Source organism: Schistocerca cancellata, chromosome 7 (assembly GCF_023864275.1).
Source record: "Schistocerca cancellata isolate TAMUIC-IGC-003103 chromosome 7, iqSchCanc2.1, whole genome shotgun sequence".
In the NCBI taxonomy this organism is placed as follows: domain Eukaryota; kingdom Metazoa; phylum Arthropoda; class Insecta; order Orthoptera; family Acrididae; genus Schistocerca; species Schistocerca cancellata.
Genome location: NC_064632.1, coordinates 246,649,146 through 246,669,648, shown reverse-complemented (window position 1 = coordinate 246,669,648; position 20,503 = coordinate 246,649,146). Strand labels below are relative to the sequence as shown.

Genomic DNA, 20,503 nt, shown 5'->3' with positions numbered 1-20,503 from the left:
GATTTTCAAACGGAGAAACATTTTCGCCTAACTCTCGTTCAGAACATGTTCTATCATACGCAGTGTATTATTTGGTTCTTGTTGATCATTATCAAAGAAAGCAGCAGTGTAAGTAACAACAAATAGCAGTCTCTTGCCATTGTTTCGCTAATGAGACGATTACTCTCTCTTTTTTTTTAATTGTAAGCAGCGGTAGCGCGCACAAAAGCAAGCCATGCTGCGAGCGGCGACAGGCCGTAAACACGCAGTATCAGAATGCGACAAACAATGCGTGACACAGTACAGTAATGCATTTTCAGCTTAGAGTGACGCAAACACCTATAACAAAGAAAACAGCACTTATCAGATCAAAGCAAAATAAGCAATCGATTCAAACCAGACGAAGCACGTGAAAAAGGAAGGGTACCCGTATAAATACGGACGGAGCGCCTGACGCATAGCAATGGCTACCTGGTAAAGCTTAACTGCTAAGCTTACGACTCGAACCAAACTACTGTAGCTGTATCGTCATTCATTCGACCTAAATTGTGTCTCATATTACAATGGACCGACTTTGTTTACTTTACTCTCCCCTTGAATTTCGAGTCTCAAATTTCCGGTGCGGCTTAGATTCGGGAATTTTTTTTTTCCTTTATTTCGTGTCTCATTTTTCAGGTGCGGCTTAAATTCGAGTGCGGCTTAGATTCGAGTAAATACGGTAACCCAGGTGACTACCTCAATAGGAGTTAGGATTATCACTTTGCAAGTGCAACTGCAATTTTTTTTTAAATCCTGTCCTGGAACTCCTCTGACAAAGAGAGTACTTCCATTTTCCTCAAAAATGTATAAATAAGCAGCATTTTCCCCTTCACTGATAACCAGTTTTCTTTCCTATTATATTCACTGGCTTAAACTGTACAAAATATGTTTTAATAGGTGCAGTTCTATAGATAACCCGCCCAGATAGTCACGCACATTAGCACACCACTTCCAGGATTCGGAGCAGTGTGCTGGCTCTGGATTGAATCTGCCCGATGGAGTGAAGATGAGGGCAGGTGTGCCAGCCAGCCTCCGTGTGGTTTGTAGGTGGTTTTCCATGTGGTTTGTAGGTGGTTTCCCATATCCAGCTAGGTGAACACTGAGTAGGTACCACCTTCCATATTGGTTACATAATCTACAAATACTTTGGACATGTTCACATGGTTTCACATGGAATATCACTTTATGCAGGCAGATGGGCTACATGAAATCCAGATTAATATTCTGAACCTGTGAATAAGATGGGATAAGGCCAGGAAAAAGGAAGAAGAAGAAGAAGAAGAAGAAGAAGAAGGAGAAACTGATGATGATGTGCAGTTCTAAAAATGTGAAGATGTGTAAAGCAGTAATATTTTTGTACTATACTTATTACATGACCCTTTGACAGAATGTAATGTATGTTTGATTTCTTTTTACTACAGAGTTAACATGTTTAGTAATGTATAACTAAAGGTTTTATATAAAAATTGCACAACATAGTAATATGAAGATATAATATTATAAACAGTAATAACTATTTTCGAGGAAATTTCACAGAAGCTGGAGAACAATTTTTGACCATACAATGTCCAGTTGACATTCACAGTACAAAACATAATGAAATACAGTGTAAAGCACAAAGCAGGCAATGTAATAAGTAAATCTGAACTGGTAGGTGTTTATTTATAAACAGTGTGCATCCTATGAAATATACAGGGCAAACAGGTAGAAAATTTTTGACATAATATAGGGAGAATGCAAATACTTTTAGATTGGGCAGCTACAGCAGATCGTTGGCTGCCAAACATATATATGAGACTAGTCACCCCCTGAAAGGCACACAAGAGAACTCAGAGGTGATGCATGTACATAAAAAAAGGAAAGAAACTCAACCTGCTTGAGGAACTTGAAATAGCAATCCACTGACTTAAGTCTGATAATGAACTTAATATACAAACTGATGTGAAAGGTAATACCTTCTTGTTTTTTTTAAAAAAAACCTTCTTTAGGGTCTTAGTATGATAAATGGGAATTATTCTGCATCAATAAGCATTGGTATGGTGTCTCTCCATATCCTTTGTAACATCTTTGGAGTGTTGTGGAATGAGTCTCTTGGAGCCTACACATGTTTATGAACTAACAGTGCATTGGGAGGCAGCTGCTGTGACTGGTGTTTAACATTTTACCAAAGAAATGCTTCAGTGAATGTGCAGCACATGTTTATGTAGGATTAAATTAGACAGCCTGATGATGGAAGCTTGACTCCCTAAATGTGTTGCTGAAGATTAAGTTCCTAATATTAGTGGTTCTGTACTACAGTATTTATAATGATTATCTTAACAACCACTGCCTCTGGTTGTTAAAACAGGCACTATTAGAGTAACAACAACTTCTGAAGTAGAACTGTGTAACAAGGATACACCCTAAAAACATTTTCTTATATAACAGATACACATTCTACAGGCTACTAAGATGGAAACCCAGTTCTAAGCAAAGAAGGGAAAGCAGAAAGGTAGAAGGAGTATATAGAGGGTCTATACAAGGGCGATGTACTTGAGGACAATATTATGGAAATGGAAGAGGATGTAGATGAAGATGAAAATGGAGATACGATACTGCGTGAAGAGTTTGACAGAGCACTGAAAGACCTGAGTCGAAAAAAGGCCCCCGGAGTAGACAACATTCCATTGGAACTACTGACGGCCTTGGGAGAGCCAGTCCTGACAAAACTCTACCATCTGGTGAGCAAGATGTATGAAACAGGCGAAATACCCTCAGACTTCAAGAAGAATATAATAATTCCAATCCCAAAGAAAGCAGGAGTGGACAGATGTGAAAATTACCGAACAATCAGTTTAATAAGCCACAGCTGCAAAATACTAACACGAATTCTTTACAGACGAATGGAAAAACTAGTAGAAGCCGACCTCAGGGAAGATCAGTTTGGATTCCGTAGAAATGTTGTACACGTGAGGCAATACTGACCTTACCACTTATCTTAGAAGAAAGATTAAGGAAAGGCAAACCTACATTTCTAGCATTTGTAGATTTAGAGAAAAGCTTTTGACAATGTTGACTGGAATACTCTCTTTCAAATTCTAAAGGTGGCACGGGTAAAATACAGGGAGCGAAAGGCTATTTACAATTTGTACAGAAACCAGATGGCAGTTATAAGAGTTGAGGGACATGAAAGGGAAGCAGTGGTTGGGAAGGGAGTAAGACAGGGTTGTAGCCTCTCCCTGATGTTATTCAATCTGTATATTGAGCAAGCAGTGAAGGAAGCAAAAGAAACATACAGAGTAGGTATTAAAATCCATGGAGAAGAAATAAAAACTTTGAGGTTCGCCGATGACATTGTAATTCTGTCAGAGACAGCAAAGGACTTGGAAGAGCAGTTGAACGGAATGGATAGTGTCTTGAAGGGAGGATATCAGATGAACATCAAAAAAAGCAAAACGAGGATAATGGAATGTAGTCGAATTAAGTCAGGTGATGTTGAGGGAATTAGATTAGGAAATGAGACACTTAAAGTAGTAAAGGAGTTTTGCTATTTGTGGAGCAAAATAACTGATGATGGTCGAAGTAAAGAGGATATAAAATGTAGACTGTCAATGGCAAGGAAAGCGTTTCTGAAGAACAGAAATTTGTTAACATCGAATATAGATTTAAGTGTCAGGAAGTCATTTCTGAAAGTATTTGTATGGAGTGTAGCCATGTATGGAAGTGAAACATGGACGGTAAATAGTTTGGACAAGAAGAGAATAGAAGCTTTTGAAATGTGGTGCTACAGAAGAATGCTGAAGATTAGATGGGTAGATCACATAACTAATGAGGAAGTATTGAATAGGATTGGGGAGAAGAGAAGTTTGTGGCACAACTTGACCAGAAGAAGGGATCGGTTGGTAGGACATGTTCTGAGGCATCAAGAGATCACGAATTTAGTATTGGAGGGCAGCGTGGAGGGTAAAAATCGTAGGGGGAGACCAAAAGATGAATACACTAAGCAGATTCAGAAGGATGTAGGTTGCAGTAGGTACTGGGAGATGAAGAAGCTTGCACAGGACAGAGTAGCATTGAGAGCTGCACCAAACCAGTCTCAGGACTGAAGACCACAACAACAACAACAACAACAACTAAGTTAGCTACTTCAGAACTACCATTCAACATTCAATGAACTATTTGAAACTGACACATTTGTTTTTATATAGATTGAAATCCCACAATCGTTAAGGCTATCAAATGGTGTTGCGAAAAAAGAAGAAAAAATACCATAACATGTGTACACAAACTATTTTAATGAAAGCATTTGTAAAACTACTCTAATGGGGACCACTGACTCTATTTTCTCCTCCAACTTGGGTCCACAGCCACAATAAGCTTACTGAAAAAGGCATGTTTCCCACATATTGCTGTTGAAGAAACACTTCCATTTAATTGACTTTCTGGATTTTAGTCAGCTAGCCTACTTGTCTCAGTGCACCTGCTGTTACTGCAGGACACATAATGTTGTTGAAAAAACAGAACCGCGTAACTGACTATTCTGATTTTCTGGATTTTGGTCAGTTGGCATAACTATTAGTGCACCTGCTGTTGCTGTGGGAAAGATGAATTTTCTATACTCCACACACACACACACACACACACACACACACACACACACACACACACACACAGAGAGAGAGAGAGAGAGAGAGAGAGAGAGAGAGAAAGAGAGAGAGAGAGAGAGAGTTGCCTTTCTGGATATACTCTACAAACCAAGATTTTAAATTCCTTTGCACAGAATTTCCTTGTTACATTTGTGCCTTGAAAATGACAGGATGTGTACCTGCAGAAATATCGGCAATTGTCGAAGGCACCACCTAACTGCATTCCCATAAGTAACTTTGTGAAAAAAAGTGATTCAATAGTTACAGCTCATGCTACCAAAAACGAGAAGCCTCCCCCCCCCCCTTTTCTCTAATTCCCAAAGCAGTACATTGTGTTACTAAACAAAAGTACAGTACATTACTTATTCTCCATGCACAATGATTTGAAAATAGGCCCCAGTTCAAAACTATTGATTGAGTACACACACACAAAAAAAAAAGTGAAATTTGCAGCTTTGGATGGTTTTTCGAGGCACTGAAAACTTTTAATGGTTGATTTCAATCTAAGATGTTAACTTTGGAAAAGAAAAACGAGAAACAAAAACTGTTTATTTAGTCACTTGGAAAAAATACTGAAAGCTCACAGAAATAAAAAAGGCCACAGACATAGAATCTTAGATTATCTGTGGTTTCCGCAAACCATTAATGTAATGAAAGTAGTTTATCAACACTGGATGCAATTCCATTACTGTAACACAGAGGAAAATATCAGTCCTCAACAATGCTCACCTGTCCATGTGGTCATCATCTGACAACCGATATACAGGGCCTCGTTCGTGTTCCCAGCTGCAGTAGATGCTGTTGCCCTCAAGGTAATGAGGCGCCAGGAGAATCTCAGGTGTTTTGGAACGATGCTTCGCACGTGGGGGTGGGAGTAAATGGTAAGAGTAAGGTGGTGGCAGAGCTCTGGAACTCGGAGGTGTTGGTGGTGGCCAACCACCCTGGTTGTGTCGCTTAGCTCTCGGTATCGGCTGCCGAGGCAGTGAGCCAAAGTCATCGCCGACACCTGACGGTGCACCTGAACCTGGTCTCTGTATTTTACCCTGCTTTATTTCTTCCTCAATTATCCGAAGCTCTGCTAACTGCTTCTGCTTCTTCTCCTGCAGTTTCTGCTGTATGTTCACCCTCGAGCCAACACTGCTCGCTTCATTTTCACTTGAGCCACCCTGCAAAAATTGAATCCACATATTGTGAGGGACATAACAATACAAGTTTCTAGGTTTGTCTATGTGATAGAGCAAAACGAAACAAATTATGACACATACTCATAAGCATAACTGCCATTAATAATAACTAATAAGGCAAGCAGATTGTTCCACAGCACCTATTTACATAAGTAAGAATATAATCAACAATACAGGGTATTTAAAAAAGTGTCCAATATTCTTACAAAGGTATTACCACTCAAAATTAGGTCCTACAATCATTTCTGGAAATAAATGCTTGCTGGGATATGGGCTATTTTGTCCTCTGGTAGTCATCTGTATAATAACACTACAGCAGGTTCTCATTCTTACACATCTTTACGACATCCTTCTAAAAGAACTTCGAATTCATGCGAACAACTGAGCAAGGTGGAGCACAGTTCACATCTCACCTTGCCATACTGATGTAAGTTTTACGAGGGGCATTTGAAAAGCCCATGCAAAGTCCGAGAGATACCATCACCGGCGTGTATTGAGGTCATGTTTAGTTAGTAGCATCTTTTGAAAGAATGCACACCAAGTTTAAGCCATATTGGTCCATTTCTTTGTGTTTGGCATTCGCGTGAATCAAGGAAGTCGAGTGATTGTCAGAAAATGGATGAAAATATCTGTATACGTCTCAGAAATAAAAATCAAGTGCTACAGCTACATCATGACTTTAAAAATCTAGTTGAAAGGCAAAGTGGTAAAAAGAGTCATTTCATGTCAAATCGACACAGAAAATACAATACTTAACCTGACCCTCTTAAATGTTCATAAAATTTGGTGTTTTCATTGCATATGACAAGAGAATGAAAAATAACAAATTACAGAATTTTAGCACAAGTAAGACACTTTGACAAGCACTGCTGACAAAACCAACTATAACTTCTTTTCTAATAAAAAGACAACAGTGAACCAGGTAATTCTGGAAAGGTCTTGAAGCAAGCTTTTCAATTACATGCAATTGTGTCACATTCGAAGAATGTACACAATTAAGGTCTGTGACCTTGACCTTTGACCATGGATTTCTCAAAACATGTCACCTTCGAAATTGGCGAAAAAATAAATAAATTACTTTTTCACATTACACAATACAACTAGTAAAAAATGAAGTTGGGATGAGAATGGGATTAGGAGATATTAATTAATATTTACAGCAATGTGTTGCATTAATGCAAAATAAATTGTATTCAGATGCCAACAATATGACACAAAGCACTGAAAAACATATTTATTGTTAAAAAGGTGGTGTTATAACAACGCACAGTAAGGTAACAATGTAGGCACGCCAATATCGCTATCAAATATTGGATGGCAGTGTAACTGTTACATGTACACAGATATTTGTTGCAAAAGGTGTTGTGTGTTGAAATTATACAAATCTAGCTTGAAGCTGAAGTTTGCAAAGATCATGTACTGCTGTAATCCTTTCAGGCAAGATGGACACAACAGATACAAGAAGACTCTACATACAGAGCAAATGCAGATGGTTGATATTATTGGTGGCATAATGGCAGAATATAAAATATGTGATAAATGAAGAAAAAACTAAACTTAGGGACAAGGGCCTGTGGCTGACCCAACTACATTGAAACAAGCGGAAACTGCAAACCTGCATAGCTTCTCAGATGAGTCAGACACACCTGTAGCCCTAAGAATTGCTTCCAATGCATTAAATGATAGTTTGGTATCTCTTGGTGAGTCCCCAGTGAAAAAGAAGAGTCTGGGAGAGAAAACATATGTGCAGAAAAAGTTTGAGCAAGTGTCTGAGGCATTTTGAAGTAAATACATACCTAGTGCAGAAGAAAATGCAGATTATGAAACAAATGTTGAATCTGAAATGATAATGCAATTGAAAGAGAAATTAAGTACCAGCACCACAAGCAGTGAGATGATCCAAATTCTGACACTTCTTCTGAAAAGTTGGAGCATTCAAAAGATTGAAAATGACTCTGGGCCTCTTAACTATTTATTGAGAAAAGCAAAACAATTAGTTAAAGAATATTTATTTTAGCAACTCCCAATCCAAGACCCAAACATATCTTAAGTGAACAAATTGTGAATTGTGTCATAGAAATCTACAACAGAGACAATACAAGCCAATGTTTGCCTGGGAAGACAGATTTTGTTTCCATCATGGTAAATTGTTCCTGAATATATAAACAAAAATGACTAGTGTTTGGAATCCTGGATCCATTGTGTCAGGCATTCAAAGATGAACAACTAGAACTGAAATATACGATTAATGAAATTCTGCCAGTTGCAACCCAAGAACTGTCTTTTGGTTTGTGCAACCGCTACCCACAGTCTGTGTGTTTGCAGTATTCACCCGAGTGTGAAGCTCAGGCTGGAAGATTCCAGATTAATGGAGTTGACATGTGATGCAAACTGTCAAATTAGCACCTACAAACACTGTCTTCCTTGGATTATCTGTAATACAGCACAGCCAAAATGCTATATGTGAAAACATGTGAAAACTACCCAGGTACACATTCTATCATAAAATACCTGCAAGAGTTGTTTGATGAAAATCAAATTGATGAAATAACATGTAAACCATGAGCAGGTGCAGATAGAACAACTTTCCAGACCTGTATTTCATCTGTGGAAGACTTATTGGAAAACCTCGAAATCAAATTAAAAAAGCTTCTGTTGCATTCCTTCGTAGCCCCCCAAACAGTCTGAATTTCTACACCATCTGGGTAGAAACTTTATGACAATGAATACATTGGAATATGTTATTTTGCAGAAAGTTATGCATTTGTCCTGCAGGATGAGATGCAGGGGTTTCATTGGAACCATGCACAGGCCACCATTCATCTATTTGTTGTTTACTATGCAACATCCAGAAAACCACCAACTGATCATGTTCCTTTGTTATACTCTCAAAATGCCTTAAACATGACACAATGAGTGTTCATCTTTTCCAGCATCACTTTGCTAACTTCATGAGCTCCTGTTTCCATAGAACACTCAAGTACGTGTACTACTTCTCAGATGGTGCTATAGCCAAGTAGATGAATTACAAGAATTTTGCCAACATAACTTTTCATCATGCTGATTTTAATGTCTCTGCAGAGTGGCACTTCTTTGCCACATTACAAGGCAAAGAACCATGTGAGGGTATTGTTGGTATCATCAAAAGTCTTGATTCCTGTGTCAGTTTGCAGTACATCTACAACTCTCACATAATGACACCCACACAGTTGTTTGAATGGTGCTCCAGTCTGCCACTTTCATTACACAACTAACAGTGAGTATGATGAAGAACATCTCTCCTTCAGGAGTGGTCTGCACAAACTTACACAATTGCAGGTACCCACAAGTTACAATGTGTTATTCCCACAGGCCATAACTATAACCAAATGAAAGTTTTCTCCAACTCACCTGACACCAGAAATGAATCTCTAACTAGAATCCAACGAGACTCGTACCTTGTTATATCACAGGGTTTGCTGCATGCATGTACGAAGGTCACTGGTTGCTTGGATGTATTTTGAATGTTAATGAAGGTACAAACGAGATTTCAATTAGCTCCCTGCATCCTCATGGGCCTTCACCTCCATATGTACACCCTGAGAATCCTGACATCTTAACTGTTGACAAGAAGGACATTCTTGCATTGATATGAGAACAGTAATTGGGTGAACATATTTCCTTTCAACAAAAGATGCAAAAAAGGTGTCATATGTTGCTTCCCAGTACTGGGGTATAGTAACAATAGATTAGACATCTGCCACTTTTTTTTCTGTAAATGTGAACCTGTTTATCATGCCTTCCAAGCATGTGTTCGGCTGGGATGGCTACATCATATTTTGCATCAATGAAGGTTGAATGTCATTGTGTGTGACCTTGCGTATTACAAATGCTTGCTATTGGCCTGTTGACTGTACTAACTTACTGTGCTACATCACAACACCGCCTTTTTAACAATAAACACATTTTTCAGTGCTTTGTGTCATATTATTAGAGTCTGAATACAATTTATTTTGCATTAATGCAACACGTTGCTGTTACATATAAAATTATCTCTCCTAATCCCATACTCATCCCAACTTGATTTCTTACTATGTTGTATAGTGTAACATGAAGAAGCAAATATATTTTTTTCGTCAATTTTGGAGGTGACATGTTCTGAGATATTCAAAGTCTAAGTCAAGGTCACTGATCTTAATTGTGTACATTCTCTGAATATGATAAAACTACAAACTGTTGGAAAGCTAGTTGCAAGACATTTCCAAAATTTCCAGGTTCACTGTTGTATCTTTAACAGAACGGAAGTTACAGCCAGTTTTGTCAGCAGTGTTCATCAAATTAGCCACACACTTTTAGAACATCAAGTTGTTTTTACTCTTGTCTTATATTTTGAAGAATCAGCCTCGGTTGCACAAATTTTCTGGTCTTTACCAGGATTCAGCTAAATAAACTAGCCTTCTTCAGAAGCATAAAATTACTATAAAATGCCAGAGTAAGGCACAGTCAACATTAAAATTAAAACCTATAGTACCATTGTACCATCTCAAATTAAAACTATGTTGGCACTGGCCGTTGCATGCGGAATTGCACTGAGCACATAGCAACTCGTGTGCGTGCGCTTACGGAGAGTCAAGGCTGTATATCATTGGCTGTCTGTATATCACATGTTGGGAGCTGATAACCGTAATTGTAAGCAAACTAAGCATTATGTAGATGAAGTCCCTATGAGTATTCGCTATACGCAAATTGTATTAAATGGTAGGAAATTTACTTGATTGGGTATATAAAGGTTAAGGATAACCTTTACGACTTTAAGCACATATGGTCATCGTGTAAAGTATCCCCACCGAACATGCCTAATAGCAAGCACCTTATTTGTCTCCCTTATTAAAACCTCAATCATTATCTATAATAAATTAGGGTGTAACTGGGCGTACAATGTCCCTGTCATCACACTTAACTAGCATTGACCAACATAGGTCAAGCATGTTAATTAAAGTGTGACGGAGGGTACGATGTCTCCATTGTCACATTTACATGCTATTGACCAACATAGGTCCAGTATATTAAAATACACTCTACGATGTACGTTAGACAGGAAATTTGTGTATTGAATGTGTTTTAATTTACGTAGGGATGTTTGTCTTTTGACTTTTTGAGATGTTGTGGTTTTTGTTGTTGTAGGTGTTGAATTTTTTGTATCAGTCATTATGGTTAACCAATACAGGTCAAGGGAAATGACCGATTCAATTTTTGTAGTTTTATATGCAGTTATTGGTGTTTTGGTATCATCAGCTGTGGTCAATGGAAATTCAGTTTCCAATTTTCATAGTTTTTGCTGTAGGTGTCGCTGTTTTGGTATCGTAACCTGCAGTTGACCTATATAGGTCAAGGGAAGTGTCCGATTCCTGTAAATTTTGTAATTATTGTTTTTTGTTCGTTGTTTTGTGTGTTTTGGGATCGTGGTGTGTTTTTTTTACTATTATATTTAGCTTGTCCCCTCCCTAAAATCCCCAATTTCTCGCGGTTGTCCCATTAGTTTGATTGTATTTTTGGAGGGAGATGTTATTGTCTTATTTATATGTATTTTTGTATTTGTTGCTATGTGTATGTAGTGACATCACAGGCGCCATATTGGAGACACTTAGAGTAGCCGTTTCCGCCATATTGATGATGTCATGGGTCAAAGCAGACTGATGGAATTCGACACTTCCGTAACCCCCGGTTTCAGCCTTTATTATGGCCGTCTTCAGATTTAAAGCACCATATGGCTGAAGTTGGCAATGCACGGAACAGTTGTGCGTGACTTATTTGCGGTCGTGATTGCTTTATTACAGCTAAATAAAGGAAATACACAAAAACTAACTCATAAACTCTGCACCATAATGACGTCACACATCCCAACACCCTTACGTCATGGGGTCAAAGCAGACGGGTGGAATCGGACGCTTTCATTGACCCGAAACCAGTCCTCATTTTTACGTAAGTGATTAGTTGGGACTTTGACTGTTTTATTCACTGAGAATGAACTAGAGGAAACTGAAACCATTTCTGAGACTGTCAGATCAAGTAATAGTTCAATGAGTACCAGCTATATGAGGAATCAATTGACGGAAAGCAAACATTGGTGACGAGCAGTCGCAGCAACTTGAGCCAATATGAAAGCCATAAAAAATTACAAAGTCAAAGAAACTGCATGAATTCACTATTTATCAGTCTAAACAGTCAGTTGACTCTGATGCTTTGTCAATGGAAGGAGCATTGACATACGAAAACGTTGAAAACTTACTGAAAGCAACACAATAAGAGTTATAATCTTTCGAAGAGAATCACACGACACTCTGCTAGTTATCCATCAGAAAAATGCCAATAAATGTGAACTGAGTCTTTCAAACAAAGAAATGTCACATTATATACTATAAAGTACAGCCAGTAACAGAAGGCTGTACTCAGATGCGATGACTGGACTATGATGAGACATATGCGAAAGTTATAAGTAATCCCTCATTTTCTGCTACAATTCATTATCTGCTAAGACTGCTAAACATGATCTTGACACTGATCACCTAGATGTTATAATGGCTTTGTTATAACATGACTTACATGAAGATATTTGTGTGAACGTTTCAGAAGCAGATTCAGTTACAAAATCAGTTAAAGATACTCGTATTAAAAGACTAAATAAGGAAACAAGGTGGTTGCTGCAGGAATTTGAAATTAGACAGGCAATGCTGAATCTAAACTTATAATGGTCAGCAGAATCTAAACTTCAAAAGGTCAACAGGTGACCCAGGTGTATATTCCAAAAATCAAGATTCAAACATTTTAAAAGTTGATGAAACTATTAATTGTTTAGGTATCCAAATCACTAGGAACTGCACAGAAAGCTTGTTAGTTGATAGATCAGACACATTAAGTAGAGCAAATTCTCAACAGATTCAATTTGAAAGACTGCAGCCTGATCCTATGCCAGTGGACAGTAACCAAGTGCTCACTCGTGGTACGAGTCCAAAAACAGAATAACAGCAATGAGCTATGATGCAAATATCATATTTGCAAGCAATAGGAAGTTTAAAATATGTTCATAAAATATATTCAATTAGGAACAAGGCCGCAAGTAGCTTACTCGATAGGAACTGTCAGCCACTTTCATAATAATCCAGTGATACCCCACTGGTGGGCAGTCAAAAGGATCTTTAAATAGGTGCCAGGAATATGAAGGTAGCACATGTTTTTTTTTAAATAATAATAATAATTTAAAAAAAAGAAGCAGCTGATGATGAATTCTATGATAAAATCATATCATTTGAATTTTTCTAACAGGACTTTCCACTGGCTGAGACACATGCAATAACAAGTCACTCACATTTACCTGATGATTGTGTTGGTTGTTTGGCAAAGGCCTCCTCCAAAATGGAACAGAATTCTGTAGCTGTAGTGACATATTGCTGCTGTAGGGTTCTTGCAAGCAGTTTTGTTGTTGTTGAATGGACAGACTCGGTACACCAACAGAAGGTAGTGCAGTAACAGCAGGAGGAGGGACAAATGATGTTGGCTTCTTCTTTTTCCTTTTAGTTGCAGCTGTTGAAGTAACTGGATTGTTGAAGCGACAGTTGAACACACCAGGTATGCCTCCATGCTGGTAGGGCAGGTAACCATTGGTGCACCGCTGCTGGCAGTTATTGACTGCCTTCCCACTACAGTGCACTTCCTGAAAAAAGTAAAATTAAAAAATTAAAAAAAGTTGAAAATGAAGTGTTCTAATGAGTACATATTTCAGAGATTTTAAATTCCTTTGTCAGCTTATTCCAAGCATAGACCATTTTTTATATTTTTATTCTTTATGGCTACTCCTGTACCAGTATGTCTTAATTTTTTCACTTCTACAATTCAACTCCCAATCACCACAGTAATTATGTTTATATTACATACATTTTCTAACATGCTATTGAGGCATAACTAATTCTGCTTTTAACCTAATACTATTGCTGAAAACTTTTCAGGCATTGTAAAAAAAAAGGTAAGTAAGTTAACTCCAATTTTTAAGCAGGACGGACATAAAGTATTTAGGTTTAGAAATATTTGAGTCGCTTTTTTGGTAAGAGATGGACATAAGGAGAGATATACATACTATCATCTCTGTTTTTTAGCCTCTTTTCTCCACAGTTACAGTTATACAAGTTATATAGGTTAAATACCATCTTTTGAGACCGTAATGAAACTCTTATTAAGACCAAATGTAATTCGCTTTATTTAAAGTAACCTCAATGGTCACTGTAGCAAAATGATTTTTTCTTATAATTTTGTTTGTGAAGACCATGAACAGTTCTACATAAACAGTATTAATTATTACCTTTACTCACAGTTTTTTTGTTGCTTACATTGTTCTTCCTGTTCTTCTACACATATGTGGTAGATGTTTTTGTGTTGTGAAGAACCCCAGCCACTGTTAGTGAAAGTGCTAAGGGGAAAAATCTAACACATGTGTGTGAAAGAACAGGGAAAATGAGATAAGCAACAAAAAACTGAGATTAGAGATAATAATTAATACTGTTTACAGTAAACTATTCATGATCCTAGCAAACAAAATCGTAAGAAAAGACCATATTATTAATGACAACTGAAGATGCAAAACATGGTCTTAAGAAGATGCATTTCAGTTGCAAAAGACGGTACCTAACCCATATAACTATATAAAGACATACAGCTGGTGAAAGACAAAGGTGTTCCAAACCTAGAATTGATTAACACATTACAGGAAATGAGTGTCTGTCTCCTACCAAAAAAGCGACTCAAATATTTCTAAACCTAAATACTTTATGTCCATAATTTCCTCTGTATTTGTCTCTCAGTCAAGCAGTCACAATCCTGACTTCATTAGTTAGTGTGTCAGCAGAACTGTTGCACTTCATACAATGTTAACACTCATTATCAATTTTGTGAACTAAAAATATAACCAGTACTTACTTTTGCCACTGCAGTTTGTTCATCTTTGCCATGGGCCACCACTTCACCACAGTTTACATTATTTACATTAGCTAATCTCTGTGTGGAATCACAATTGTTGTTATAAGTATTTGGTCTTCCACCTGCTTCATAACGTAACCTGCAGACACCAAAATTGAGCCAAATTATATTTACTGTTATTAAACTACATATAGTCTGTCTTAAAATATATTTTTATGCTACCTTCTGACATGAAAATACCGGTAGTAGAGAATCATGAAGCAAATTCCAGTTGCAAATGAAACAAACACAACTATCGGCACAGTGTTTCGATACCAGGGTGCTTCACTCCACACGCCAACAAGCCAGGCAGTAACCAACAGGGCATTTTCCAGAAACATGACTACATAAAATGTTGCCATTTTCTGCCGAGGATTAACTTCCTGTAAAAATACAGAAAACTAATCAATAACTATCAAAGTAAATTCAGTTTAATGATGGAGTACACAAGAGCACAAATTTAAAAAATACAAGAGCTGCTGAAGCTACTGAAACCAAATGTCAACTATGACCCATGACACCGATGTGGTGGTGTGTGACCTCATATGTGCGCAATCAGGGATATAACAGAACAAAGACAATTTCTATTTTGACAATATTATTTTCAGAACACCGGTTGTGGCGGCTGACTAATCTGTAGTTTAGTAAAAAGTCTGGGGGTCGACAGAAGCGTCCGATCCCACGCGTCGGATTTGACCCGTGACGTCATGACGGCGCGGAGTTTAGTTTGTGAGTGTGGCGTGTTTGTAGATGATGTCGTGTTGTGGTTTGTTGTGGTTTCTGGTGGTATGTTCAGGATTTTCGTTTGTGTGGTGTAAAGGGCTCAGTTTGCTTTTGCTCATTATCCAGAATTGTTCGAGTGTCGGCTGTGTTTGTAGTGGAATTCGTTTCAGTGAGTTAACGATTTTGTGTGACGGTTAATTTAGTGTTGTTCGCTGTACATCGTGTGGTATTTTTAGTAAAATTAAAAGATCGTTGTTTTTGTTCAGGAATGGATATGACGGATAAAATTAACAGTGCGCAGGTCAAGTGAAGTGTTCGATACCAATGTGTGGCTGTGTGTGTTGATATTAGTATCGGGAGATGTTTTTGAGCTATATAGGCCAAGGGAAGTGTTGGATCCTAATTTATGGGATCGGGAGCTGCTGTTGAGCTATATAGGTCAAGGGAAGTGTCCGATTCCAGATGATATTGTGTTTAGTGGTATTTGGGGAGTTTTGTGAAGTCGGTTTTTTGATCGTTTTGTGTGGTTTTGTATGGGGGTGGGTGTCTAAATTTGTTTATATTTAGTTTGCCCCCACCCCAAAACACCCCATTATCCGCCCTTGTCCCGTTAGTGTCATTAGGCTTTTTGTGGAAAGTGTGTGTGTTTCTTTTTCGATGTATTTTTGTCCTTATAACATGTACGTACCGACTTTATGTGCGCCATACTGGAATCATGGTTTACGGTCATTTCCGCCATATTTGTGACGTCATGGGTCAAAGCAGACGGGTGGGATCGGACGCTTCCGTGTTTCCAAGTCCTGGTTAGGTTAGAAGGTGACAGTTTGGCTGTGAGTTGGCTAAACCAACAAATGTGATATGAAATCTTAGTTGAGATGACATTCTGATCAGCAGCACCATGGAGGTTTGTATTAGGTTAAAAGGTAAGAGTTTCAGTGTAAATTGGCAAAGCCAATGAATCTGGTATAATTTTTATAAGTAGCTTGTGAAAGACACAAGAAGATACACTTACAAAAGAGTAGGAGGAATGGAAGGAAGAATTCTGGACAAACTGGGAATGACAAACAATTCTCTAGATTCTTCTGCAACCTATGACTCTTATCTAGTATGCCCTAGATACGTCACTACTTAAAATGTTCACAATTATTCCAGAAAATAAACATAACTTGGCACGGGAGGCACATATTTTTTCACTTAAAATTAATTACATCTCAGTTTTAAGCAGTGACAACTGTGTTTACCCTGTGCGATTACTTTGACTTCTTTCAGCTAGTAGGCCTTGTATACTAATAAAAGGTATAGATTTAATGCAGCTGATTGCCAAGGCAAATTCAAATGAATATTATAGAGTAGAATTAGTGTGCTATCAAATAATATCTGCAAACACCTTAAGGTAAGGCTGTCATGAACTCATGGGTTAGTTTGAACACCAGTGCAATATTAGGCATGATCCTATTGGAGGTGGTATCAATCTGCCATCCTCTGATCTGGCAACAGACTTATCCAACCTATTACAGAAGGAAATACAGTTTAACATGGACTGTAAAGCACAGCTAAAGTTACATGTTTCCCCCTCCCCCCAAAATCTTGGTTGTGGTGACAGTCTGATCTGCAGTACAGCCCAAGGACTAGGTTAGGTTGGAGGGTGACAGTTTAGTTGTAGTTGGTGAAGCTAACAAATGTGAAGACAGAAAATCAGGTTGTGGTAATAAATTTACTGGTAGTGAAGTCTAATGTTTACCTCACTAAATTATACAAGGTGGGGTTCAATATGTAACTTTGATATCCAAACCATAGCACAACTTCAAGTTTTTCACATTAACAAACTTTACATTACATTCTTCATTTTGGGAACCAAAGGATTATATTAGAAAATTGAGGCAAAAGCTGAAGTGAGTTAAAAACTATCATGTTTAGTCTACATAGCAAATTTTAGCTTGACAGGAAAGGGGGTTCAGTCTGGACCAGGCCACTGGCAGTAACAGTGGTGTTTCTCAATTGCTCATATGTAGGTAGGGCATCTGTTTGATAGTGTCCCATCCCCTCTCTCCCCCACAAATTTTGGATACCGTATTGTAACAGTTATGGGTGTCTCCGAAAATGAAACATGAGTGAGGCAGAAAGAGGCAAGGGTGCTGAAAAAAGACATGACGAGAAACCAAACAAATTATATGCAGAAATGTCTTTGAGATGTTGATTTTAAGAGCAAAAGACAGCAAAAATTGGAAAAAAAGAGTCTTTCCTGCGTCAACCAACCACCATTTCCATTAGCACTGCAAGTGAGGTTAATCCTTGGAAATGGCTTTCAAAGGAATCTAGAAAGTTCTGACAAGTCCAAGTAAAAACTCCTTGTTAAACTAACAAAGGCTGGTACCTGTATTGCTGTATAGGTTATTGTTCTACAACATACCAAAGAGGAAAAGAGTGAGATAAAGTGAAGGAGTAAAACTGAAGCTCTGAGAGAAGTCTCCAAGATGATAATTGAATTTCACCTGGAAAGAAAGAAACTAGGTTAGTTAAGGATCTGAAGACAGGGAATGGCTTTGGAGATGTCAACACAAGTATGACAATTAAAGAAGCATTATGTGTACTTGTGAGGATAAACATCCAAATTTTGTGAACTACATCAACTTAAAAAGAGATGGATGTTTGCAAAATGCAAACTATAAAGATTTAGAATGTTCTACTTTGAGTTCTATGGTGGAAAGCAGTGAGCGCCTGATATTTATATGTTTCAGACATAAAAATATGTTTTAATGTTGTAAATATATTATTGAAAATCTGTCCAAAAGTCACACTCATAAGTATGAAATGATGGTACTAATGTATTATCAAAGGAATACATTTAGTGGTAAAAATTACATGTAACAATCATGCAGCATTTATTTATATGCCAGATAAACATGTTACAAGATGGTCATTAACAACTAAACACTCATTCAAATGTAGCTAGCCTAGTTTATAATTATGTCTTTTGCAGTACTTCAGTAGGCCTATAAGTTAAGATTGTGAGAAGTACTGACTGAGAATATGGAAGTAGCCTGTTTGAGAAAAAACATCTCACTGAAAGAACCGTTGCTTGTTTCCCTTCAAAGTACAGGATCTCTGCCAGTGATCAGCTGAGTAGACCTACATCTTAATGAATTTAAGATTAAAACTGCTTACCTGCAAATTTATATATGAGAAAACATATACAAATGCTATGAGAGCTGAGAAGGCAGCCTTCCTCCGTCTTGATATCCTTTCACCATGAAAGACGTTCTTTGGAGAAATGAGCCAGAGAAACATTGATATCCAGTGCAGCCCAATCACCAGAAACACCCAGTGTCCATATAATGTAGCATACACAGTCAATGCTGTTACACGTGATGAGACTGTTCCTAAACGCCACATAAATTGAAATATCACGCCTAGCCATGTTAAAACTAATCGATGCACATTTTGAAGTCTAACATTTTTGCTAAACGAGGCCAAAGCCCAACAAACACTAAAAAGAGACAACACTGTAGACACTATATTTAAGTCACTAAAATTCTTCGGTGAAGTCTCTTGCCACAAAAGATAAAGCTGGACTAGTAACATTGGAGCTGCCTCACAAAAAGCATGAAATAATCTTAGCATACACAAGTCTCTCACTTCGTGCTTCACATAACGAAGATCAACTGGTATGAATAATTTAAAATAGCGCCACAAAACTCCGCACTGGATGACATGTAACAGACCCACAAGCCATTGAAAGCAACGTTCTCGGTTATTTGACGTCGGTGCCGTCGCAGCATCTTCATTCTTAGACTTTTCTTTCACTTTTCTCCGGGACTCACACGCACATATATACCATTTTAAAGATATGACTTGACTAATCACAAGAGACGTAGCAACAAAAGTCAATGAAACAGCAAACCATACGTGTCGACCACGTTCAAACAAAGCATAACCCATAACAACATCAAACACAACATCACAGAAATAGGACGCTAAAGATATTATGTTAAATAGAACGTCACATAAGGGAAGAAATTCGTGGTGAGCCATAATGTCCTTGGCGCAAATGCTTTACCGATCAGGGTCATTATTATTCAACATCTTCATTCAGGCGTTGTGTACCTCGGCCATTCCGCTTCCTGAAACTGGTGAAATATTGGCATATTTATAAATGACGCCGGACCTAGAGTGTTACTTAAGTACATTGGAATCAGTTCTAACCATTAAACTAATGTTTATCCAAATTAAGTACGATTTGTCAAAAAATTACTGTACCTTTATTCCCCGTGTAACTTTGGAATGCGAGGAATTTGCGTGACAATCCATATTTGCGTGTTCTATACAGTACCAACGACAAAATTAACAACAATTATGTGTTCAACACAATATTACAACAGCATAAAACTACTGTACACAAAGCTATTTACACACTAAAACATGTAAACAATGGTGTTGTCACTACATTTTAATCGCTTTAACGCCATTGCCGTAAGCATAGCCCCACACGCCACCTATGTTGAAATATGGTAACTACCGGCATCAACTTTGGCGTCCGTGAGCCAGAGATGTTCAGGGAATCAGGAGTCACTAGTCAGTACTCACTACTCAGTCAGTAGTCAGTAGTGCGGTGTTGGTTAGGGTAAGACGTAGGATAGTTAGCACTTGGGAGAGTAGCGATTTCACAGTTCCGACGTCTAAATACTGACAGTGCTCAAAAAAATATTTCTCCTACTACTACAAATAGTGAATGTATGGTGTGATTTTTGAGAATAATGTTATCCCATTTATTGTAACTGTAATTTTATTTCGCCGCTCGGATAGTGTCTACGCCATTAGTTTGTCCTTTCTGTGGCTATACTTAGCGTTGTTTTTTTTTCAGTCGCATTGAGAATAAAACAAATAAAACTCTGTTTTCTAGATTCATAATACGTAATATATTGCAGGCCGTGATCTGGCATATGTTTTATCGCTTGCATATCGAGGGTC

General features: G+C 37.9%; 1 protein-coding gene across 1 annotated transcript in view; it reads right to left on the bottom strand.

Moving 5' to 3' along the window:
* LOC126092252 (uncharacterized) overlaps positions 1 to 19,927 on the bottom strand; it is a 31,792-nt gene extending 11,865 nt beyond the window's left edge. The window contains exons 1-6 of the mRNA XM_049907763.1: positions 19,793 to 19,927; positions 18,701 to 19,662; positions 14,996 to 15,195; positions 14,774 to 14,912; positions 13,179 to 13,517; positions 5,373 to 5,809 (exon numbers count right to left, since the gene is read on the bottom strand). Coding sequence (XP_049763720.1) covers positions 5,373 to 5,809; positions 13,179 to 13,517; positions 14,774 to 14,912; positions 14,996 to 15,195; positions 18,701 to 19,567 — 1,982 coding nt within the window. The 5' untranslated portion in view covers positions 19,568 to 19,662; positions 19,793 to 19,927. The remainder of the gene's footprint in view (positions 1 to 5,372; positions 5,810 to 13,178; positions 13,518 to 14,773; positions 14,913 to 14,995; positions 15,196 to 18,700; positions 19,663 to 19,792) is intronic.
* Between the last annotated feature and the right edge of the window lie 576 nt (positions 19,928 to 20,503).